General features: G+C 45.3%; 1 protein-coding gene across 1 annotated transcript in view; it reads left to right on the forward strand.

Annotated features, from left to right (window-relative positions):
- Window positions 1–1,092, forward strand: part of SDR39U1 (short chain dehydrogenase/reductase family 39U, member 1) — a gene marked incomplete at its 5' end in the record, with an annotated part of 4,409 nt that extends 3,317 nt beyond the window's left edge. Inside the window, 2 exons of the mRNA XM_010151802.1 lie at window positions 325–468; window positions 677–1,092. Of these exons, the coding sequence (XP_010150104.1) occupies window positions 325–468; window positions 677–1,092 (560 nt within the window). The remainder of the gene's footprint in view (window positions 1–324; window positions 469–676) is intronic.
- Between the last annotated feature and the right edge of the window lie 8,459 nt (window positions 1,093–9,551).

Below are 9,551 nucleotides of genomic sequence, written 5' to 3' on the forward strand. Positions count from 1 at the left end.
ACTCCAGGTGGGGTTTCACAAGAGCAGAGTACAGGGACAGAATCACCTCCCTTGACCTGCTGGCCACAATTCTCCTGATGCAGCCCAAAATATGGTTGGCTTTCTAGGCTGCCAGCGCACACTGCCGGCCCGTGTTCAGCTTCTTGTCCACCAGTATCCCCAAGTCCTTTTTCTCAGTGCTGGTCTCGATCCATTCTCCACCCAGCCTGTACTTGTATTTGGGGTTGGCCTGACCTATGTGCAGGACCTTGCACTTGGCCTTGTTTTCAGGGGAGAGGGTGGCTTGTGTCATGACTGATCACCTTCCTGCTGTTGTACCCACAGGCTACTACCGCCCTAGTCCCACAGCTGTGTATACTGAGGACAGTCCTGGGGGAGATTTTGACTTCTTCTCGCGCCTGGTGAGCTCCTGGGAGGCTGCAGCTCTTGTTCCTGGGAGCCCAGTTCGTAGTATTGTGGTGAGATCAGGTGAGATGGGGCTTCATGCCTATTGAGGGTGGCTCTGCTTTGGTGCTGGGGCAGAGGAGAGAGAAGGACATCAGATGTTGTGCCTCTCCTTACTGGGGTGCTGTTCCAGTCCAGACCCCTAAGGATGGTCTGGTTTGAAGACTGGGGGGTGAAAGGGTCTTTTGTAGTTTAGTGGAGGACTCCTGGCCTCACTCTGTTCTCCCCACAGGGGTAGTGCTGGGCCGAGATGGTGGTGCAATCTCTCAAATGCTCTGGCCTTTCCGTTTGGGACTAGGAGGTCCCTTGGGCACTGGGCTCCAGCCCTTCCCATGGATTCACATTCAGGACCTGGCTGGGATTGTGTGTCATGCCCTGGAGAGTAAGTGCCTGAAAGGTGTTCTCAATGGTGTCTCCCCATCCTCCCCTGCTACTTCCAACAGCACCTTTGTTCACGAGCTTGCTGCAGCCCTGGGATGCCCAGCCCTGCTGCCAGTGCCTGCTTGGGCTGTGCAGGCTGTCTTTGGGGCAGAGCGGGCCATCATGCTGTTGGAGGGCCAGAGAGTGGTGCCAAAACACACGCTGGAGAGTGGCTACCATTTCATCTTCCCGGACCTGCCTGGAGCTCTTAAGGACATTGTGGCTTGATCAGGACTCCTTGTTGGGGTGTGGTTGGGTGTAGGAGACTCATTCAGTAACTATGTGGAGCTGCTTGATACAACAGTACATTAGAGGATGGGAAAAGAACAAGCCAAGGACATTGAGTGATAAGCAAGCTAGTTAAGGAGAATGTGAAACTGATAAGAGGAAGCTCTCAGAGCTGAATGAATCAGTAACAGTTTGCGTGATCAGCACGTGGCCGAGACAAAGTAACCTATCATAAACTATTAAGATATGTGTGTAACCAATTAGAACTTAGTAAGATACATGTGTTAGCCTCGTGTAGCGTGCATTAAGCTATATATACCCTGTGCTATTGCAATAAAGTGTCTCCGATTGCACACCTGCTTTGGAGTCCCTGCCGTCATTCCCTCAGTTGGGCCCTATTTTTGTGAGCACCCTGGCTCATGTGCTTTCCCCCAGGTGAAAGAGTATATCTGTACCACTTCTTGATACTTCCCCATCCCTATACAGAGAGGGTGAGCAATCTTTTCCCCTTCTGTCTCCTTTTGTGTGTCCCCAGTTTGAGTCATCCCTCTTATTGCCATCTGCAATTTCTGAATTACCTGGTTTTGGGGAAGGGCACAAAGCCCCTCTGAGTATTGTGACTGCTGAATCAGCCATCTTCCCTTTTCCACAGTGCGCATGTGAGCTGCTTGCAGAAAAGCTAAGGGATGTAATGTCTTTTCTCCTGAGAGACAGGGGTAGCAGCAGGAAAGAGGTGTCCAGGTATTGTAATTCTCCATGTTACTGGAAGTCCCTCTTCCTCTCTTTCCGCCATGATCAATCACACAGAGGCCTAGTCATGCTCTTCTGCTTTGCGTGTCTCAGTCTCATAGGAAATGGAGTTGTGGTTGTGAGGGAGGATCCATACTGAGGGGTGCACAAAGGGTGCTGGATACAGATGGCTTGAAGACTTTGCCATCACTTTTCTTGTAGTGTCTCTGCTGGTAACAAGTTGATGTGTCAGAACCTCCAGCTGAGACTAGGCCCAGGAGTCACATCCCTCTAGGATTCATAAACCTGATGCTGTGGTGGGGATGAAGAACACTGCTTTCCAGCCTTTTCCTTTCCTGCCACAAGGGTGGCAGTGGGACTGTTGTCCCTGGACTGCTTTTGAGGCATTGGGTAATTGTTGACTACATGTGAGCTTGTGCTGGGGAGAAACTGGGTGAGTTATCTTGGTGTGAGGTCGTGCAAGGCACTGCTTTAGTCTAAAGGAAGAACTTCAGCTACTGCCTTCATTGTAGTTACCTAATCCCACACAGTGGTTTTTCCTTATTTGTCTCATGAGATGGTACTTCTGTTCTGGGGGTTCCCACTGATTGGGCAATGAGATTATCCAGGCTGCCTGGGCTGCCTTGGGGAGTAGTACCTCTTCTCTTGTGGAGAACATGGCAATTTCATCATCAGTTACTGTAAGGAGATGTATCCACATGCTTCCCTTAACCCATTTTTACATGCCAGAGTGGGTTGCAGGATATGAAATCTATAGAGCTGCGAAGTTCATTATAGCACTGCTTTTGGAGAAATATTCCTAGTGTGATGTGATTTTGTAAAAAGCACTTCAGGTAGTTAAAAATACCTGCTCCATTCCTGAAATAAGAAACTATTGAGAACAAGAGCAGTCCACATATTTCTCGTTTATGCCAGGTAGCCACAGTACCTGAAGAGTCAATTTTAGTAAAGTCTAACTCACCACTCACCCGCCTCTTTGCCATTCTGCCTCCTGTATGGATTTAGCAATCTGCTGACTTCCCAGGCAGGAAAGTTAGAGTGGGACTGTCCAACTGGTACTGGAGATACCTTGCAGTCAGTGTGAGCTGGGACTTTGGGAATACCTATGAAAACAACATCACCTGAGGTAAATGTGGCTTGCTTGGAATGTATCTGTGCTGCCTGTAAGTTACTTGCAGATTCCTTCTTCTTCCCATGTAACTTAATTTCCTGTCCTTGAGAGCAGGCTGAGCTATTCTGAGTTCCAGGCCCAGTTTATTGTGGGGTAGTACTATGGGGACGATCAGCAGTGCTTCATCTTCAGTTACTCCAGCTACCTTTTTAGAGCCTCAAAGTGTGCTTCTCCAGATATTGTGGGATACAGTGTTCTTCTCTCAGGCAAACTTTTTAGGCATACCAGTTAGTTTATTTCTGTACTTTTATCTACCTTGATGTTTGCAAAAGCTTTGGGTTGTGATTGGAAATAAAGACAAGTATGGCTGGAAAAGCACTGGCAACCCACAGCTGTTCTGGAAGAGTTGCATGTCCCATGAAAGACCACCACTAAGCAGAGTTTCCAGGTCTCAGACTGGATGTGGAACTCACTCAAGGTTTTTAAGTGTTGCCTGTGTATGACCTTTGGCTTAAACATGTCAGAGGTCTTAAATAAGCTTCTGAAACCTGAATCTCTATGGGATCTGAAAACACTGGTTGCTGGGTGCAATTAGAATTTTCCATAATTCATACACCTACTATGCCCCTTTGTCTACTGTGGAGCCAGAAAACATGTATATTAGAGTAATACCTAGCTGAGATCTAGATTGGATTAATTACAGAAGCATAGAATGGTTTGGGTTGGAAGGGACCATAAAGATTCCACTAAAGATAGTTCCAACCCCCCCACCATGGGCAGGAACACCTTCCACTAGGCCATGTTGCTCAGAGCCTCATCCAGCCTGATCTTGAACACTTCCTGGAAGGGGGTATCCACAGCTTCTCTGGGCAACCTGTTCCAGTGCCTCACCACACTCTCTGGGAAGAATTTCTTCTCAATATCCAATCTAAATCTCCCCGCTTTCCATTTAAACTCATTACCCCATGTCCTGTTGCTACAAGCCCTTGTAAGAAGTCCCCCCCCAGCTTCCTTGTAGCCCCCTTCAGATACTGGAAGGCTGCAATAAGGTCTGCCCAGACCCTTCTCCAGGCTGAACAAGCTCAATTCTCTCCACCTTTCTTCATAGCAGAGGTGCTCCAGCCCTCTAAGCATCTTTGTGGCCCTCCTCTGGACTTGCTCTAACCGGTCAATATCCTTTTTACATTGAGGGCTCCAGAGCTGGACGTGCTCCAAAGCTGGACTTACTCGAGATGGGGTCTCACAAGAGTTCAATAGAGAGGGACAATCTGTTCTGTCAGCTTCCTGGCCACGCTTCTCTTGATACAGCCCAAGATATGGTTGCCTTTCTGGGCTACAAGCACACATTGCTGACTCGTGTTGAGCTTCTCATCAACCAATACCAGTTGTCGACATGAAGTTGCATGCATATATTCACACAGGCAGATAGAGAAACAGAGATAAACATACATGTATGTATATAAAAGTACCTTTTGCAATTTATTCTTGAGTTCAGTGAAAATATTCACATAAGATGCCAGTGCATCTCTCCACAGGTGCAGGGTTGAGCCTCAAGGAGTTTTCTTAGCCCAGGTTATGTTGACCATTCTCTGATTTCACAAACTGGAGAGTTTGTGAACTCTGAGAGGTGTCTCGCTCTGAGGGAGATGCTGGGCGCAGCCTGCTGCAGTCCAGGAGAGCTCAAAGGGTCATCCTTGGAACTGCTATTTATAAGTTTGTGAGATAATTGACTTAAAGCATAAATAAATCTACATCCTGGCCATGATTCAGGCAGGTGGTCACTGGAATTCCCATAAATTTAGTAATGCTGGTACCAATCTACCCAGGTTACGATAAGGTTCAGGGCTGTCAAGAGATTAATTGTTTCACCCTCATCCTCCACTGTAACCAGGCAACTAGCCTTTAGTATGGCCAATACCATTCCTAACCTTAGCAGTACAAGAGTGTTTGATATGGTAAAGGACACAACCACCAAACTCCCTGCAGCATGACTAAGGTTTGACAGGAATCTCTAAGGCCATAGAGGAATCCAGGAGCTAAGAGGGGAACGGTCTGTGCCATGTGCTGCAACCAGGTTGCAGATCCAGCTGATGCTTTACAGCTTAGCATTCCCAGCATCTGAAGGGACATAGAATTATTTATATTATCCTCTCTTTTTCATGGAGTTAGCTTTAATAAATAACATTAAATTATAGTTTACAGGGTCTGAGTGCTTTTATTATGAGGATCATAGTGAAGTGGCACCTTCTAGTGTAGAATAAGAAGCAAAGATCTTCTCCAGGCCACATTAACATATCAGGTAGGATGATATTGGAAACCACATGTCCTGACTTTGGCCCTCTAAGGGCCAGTATGCAGATCATGAGAAACTCAGTATGTTTTTAGGTCTCAGGGAGCAGAGAGTGCTTGTCCTAAGGCATCTGAAAGTGCCCACATAACTGTAATACTATACTGCTAATTGTGACAGTGCGGATAAGCTTTTGATCGATATCCATTGCTAAAAGTTCATCCTATCACAGCTGTATTGTAGACACATATTGGCGAATTTAAATGAGCATAACTGACAAATGCATCTGGTGTTGCTGTGATTATCATAACTACATGTCACAGTCTTTGTAAAGTATACAGATCTCTACACATACATGTTTTTTACTCACCATTTCTTTCCTCACTGGAACACAGGTGCAATGTCACTGTGATGGTGCCTGGGAACAAGGACACAGGTGGCAGTGTCACCTGTTCTGCCCCATATCACTTCCCTCCCTATTCTCTCTGAAAACCTTTGAATCACAGGAAGAACAACAGAAAGTGCAGCTCTTTTCTTCCATAGATGGAGCTCTAAGCCTGAAGCACCTGAATGCCATTTCCTAGTGTTATGAAAATAATAAGCGTCTCCCTTGGGATTTCAGGGAGGTAGCACTGCATGAGTGTATCCCTGTGGAGGATGAAAGCTCTGAGCTGGTGCAAATTGTTTCAGCACCTAAGACAATGGCTGTCCATCCCCAGACCTCCAAAGCATTTCAGCCTACTCTAAGAATAAAAGGAAGTGACATGTGGAAACAAGCACAGGCTTTTCCAAACTGATGCAGCAGAGCCCAGTGAGGATCCTGAAAATGGATTCAGCTCACATCCTGCAGAAGACTATAATGAGGTTGACTCCTTCAGAATTAGGTAGCTGTGGCTCACTGAGGTTGCCTTTTCAGCCTCTGCCAATGGTCAGAGGTGAGAAAGAAGCAGTCTGGTATTGTCTTCAGGCCATGGAGACCAATAAAGTATGATCAGTTTAGTCACCCTTGGGAGTCTGTTGGAGGGAAGGGGCCAAAACCTCTCCCTGGATCAACAAAGTATTTGTTGGTGGCTGAAGTAAGCTGAGCTACCAGTATTTCCTCACAGTCATGATTCACCTCTCTAAAATGTGAGATCCACAATGCCCTTCTTTATTCCTTCCTGAGGAGTGTGGGAGAGCATTTCCCCTCAAACCCGTTCCATTTGCATCTCTGAGTTAAGTGACTCCTCTGTCTCCCCCCTGACCCCCAGGACAGGAGGGGGTTGCCAGTGCACAAAGCCCATTTGCACTGTCTGCTCCAGACAGCAGAGGTGAAGCTTAAAGGGAACACAGCACTTATTTTCAGTCACATGCTCCAATGGAGTTAAAATGTTAAAGCTAAAACCAAGCTGGACATTAATCACCAGACAACTTTTCTATCACAACTAGGATACATCAGACATCAATCACCTTTGCTGGACTACATGTTGCTACAACCGCTACCACTACAATCAAGCTGAAATAAATTCAAGCCAAAAGTAGTCTAGAAAAAGCCTAGCAAGTCTTGTCTTGCTAACGTAGATCAGGTCTGTGGTCTGTGGTCTTCCAAGAGCAATGGCAGTACTTTATTTACTGTATTATAATACACAGTGTTTCTGTAATTTGGAGTTTCAGGGTGAACTTCCAGACTCAATTTCAGTGATTTGAAGCAGACATTCTTTATTGCAGCGCTGGGGGCACAGGGGATATTTCCTCCTAGTGTGCGCACCTAGCCCTTCTATTGGGTAGTTTATAAACAATCAAAGTATACATATTCATTAAGTTTCCCCAAAATACATTGCATATGCATAAAATTTCCTGGAACTAATCACCATATTTGAATTTCAGTTACACATGCATGTTAAGGTGCAAGGTGGTCATCTGGTAGTCCTGTAAGGAAGTAAGTAGTCTTCATCACAGCATCCTTTTCTTGACTTTAACATAAATACTTGTTCTGCACATGCTCGAATCCCTATTATAGAGTATGTAACCACAAATTCTGTTCAGTTTCAGTTAGAACTAATCAACCTCTTCTTTCTTTGAATGACCGGTTCTCCTTTTCCCTTATGTGTTTTACCTATAAATATCATAACCACCTACCCATTATTCAAGCCAGGTTAATATTAACATAGAAAACTAAAGGGCTAACCTAAAGAACAAAGGGATTTTTCAAAATATGGAGTTTATTGTAGCACCAACAGCTTTCTGGGAAGCAACATCCTTTCAAATTCCTCCTTGTGACTGATTGGTAGCCTCTGGAAGGAAGGATCATGGGCCTCAACTGAAATAAAGGCTATGTCACACCTTTTGGCTTACAGAAGATTCACTGTTTATTGGAAAATGAATCAGAAACTTAATCAGCATGGACTGACACCCCTCAATTCAGTGCCCTGGGGCAGGTGGAAATGCATTGTGTGACTGATTGGCTGATCAAAATCTCCTGCAGTTCCACCTCTAACATGCTGATAGTTTTCAAATCAATCTTGCCTCACATTGTTACCATAAATCGGTCAAGAAAGAAAACCTCCCAAACTCAATTTTGAGTGTAAGGAAGCAGGCATTCTTCATTGCAGTGCTGGGCACACAGCGGATTTCTTCTCCAAATGTGCTTGTTGAGCTTCCACCAGGGATGATTATAAACAGTTAAAAGTGTACATATTCATAAATTTTCTGAGAAAACATTAGCGTATTCATAGGTTTTCTGAGAACTCATTAATATATGTAGATGTTCTTTACATGTGTCCTTAAGGTTCAGGGTGGTCTTCAGGGGTCCTCTGGTGGTCATCACCCTTTCTCTTCATGTCCACAGGTTGACCCTTCTCAACTGAGCATGCTCAGTTAGCTTCAGTGCCCTATTCATGTAGCTCACACAACTTCATTAACCACAACACTGGTTTGTTCTAATTAGCCTTCCTTTTATCTTCCTTCAAGCACATAGTTTCCCTTAAAGTGTCACTGTTATCTATATCTGGCATGGGAGTTATGCTAGCATTAAGCACAGAGCACAGAAATTATCTTGTTCTGTTTAGCTCAATGTTACACAAAATAAAAGGCACAACAATTATTCTGCTCTTGCTGGTATCAGTATGATATGTCTTGGATATTATGATGGGCTGGGTCTGATGAAGATGAGAATTTTACTTCCAAAACGATTGGTTTACATGTGAATGAAGGTATGGGAGTTCCTAAACACAGCCTGGACTTTTGGGGTAGAGCAAGTGGGGTGCTGCAGGAGTTCCTCATTGTGATCCACTGCTATTGTGCCGGCTCTTGATACCTCTAAACACCCAAGAGCATGCACAGCACACTCTTGTCAAGGCAGAAATCATAGAATCATTGAATAACTGAGGTTGGAAAAGACCCTTAAGATAATCGAGTCCAACAGTTAACCAAGTCCACTCAACTATGTCCCCAAGTGCCACCTTATGGAGGCCAGTAGCCTATTTTGCCAAAGCCAAATTTGGGAAGGGCAACCACTGAGGAATGTGAAGCTTCCTTTGAAGTCCCACATCTGCCCAAAACAAACATGCTGAAGCCTCTGAAATAGAGTTTTTCTCTTGAGGAGTTCAGCATGATTGATCTGGTTCTAGGCAGGGGTGAGCTGCTCTCCTGGCCAGTCTATAGGATTTTGTTTCATTCCATAATACATCAAGCTGAGCGGTCAGTGTCACTTCCATACCCGTAGCACTGGGAGCTGTCAGGACGGGCATTGGATTTTACGGGGGAAGTTTGCAAGGCAAGCAGTTTTTGCAAGGCGGAAAAGGGGACCATGAGAGGTGCGACCTGGAAGGTGGGGGGGGGTCGGCTAGGACTGCCCTAAGTGCAGTCTTTGTTCTGACCTCGTGGTGGGTGATTAGCAGAGAAGGAGCATCTTTTGTCAGGGAAATTGATCTAGGAGGGGGAGATTGAAAGTTTCTTTCTCCCTGCTCTGGGCTCCAGGGCTGTGGGAGGGTTTTATTTTTCTCTCCGCTTTTGGATCTTTTTTTTTTCTCTCCACTACGGTTTTTTCCTTGCTGGTTTTGGAACCTGGCTGTGTTGGTCCACGGGTGGTGAGATCCTGTATCATATGGTTTTTTTTTTCTGTTATATTATTTACTTATTAGCAGCAATATTGTTAGTAAATCCATAAGTTTCATTTATATAATTAAATAGTTCTTATCTCAACTTTGATGAGCTTCCCTTTCTTTTCCTTCGATTCTTCCTCACTAGGAGTGAGGGGAGGGGAAGGGCAGAGTGGTAGAGAGACTGGTGGTGCTTAATTGCCAGACAGGTCTAAACCACAACAGTTCTTTT

This window comes from Eurypyga helias, unplaced genomic scaffold (assembly GCF_000690775.1).
Source record: "Eurypyga helias isolate BGI_N326 unplaced genomic scaffold, ASM69077v1 scaffold4890, whole genome shotgun sequence".
In the NCBI taxonomy this organism is placed as follows: domain Eukaryota; kingdom Metazoa; phylum Chordata; class Aves; order Eurypygiformes; family Eurypygidae; genus Eurypyga; species Eurypyga helias.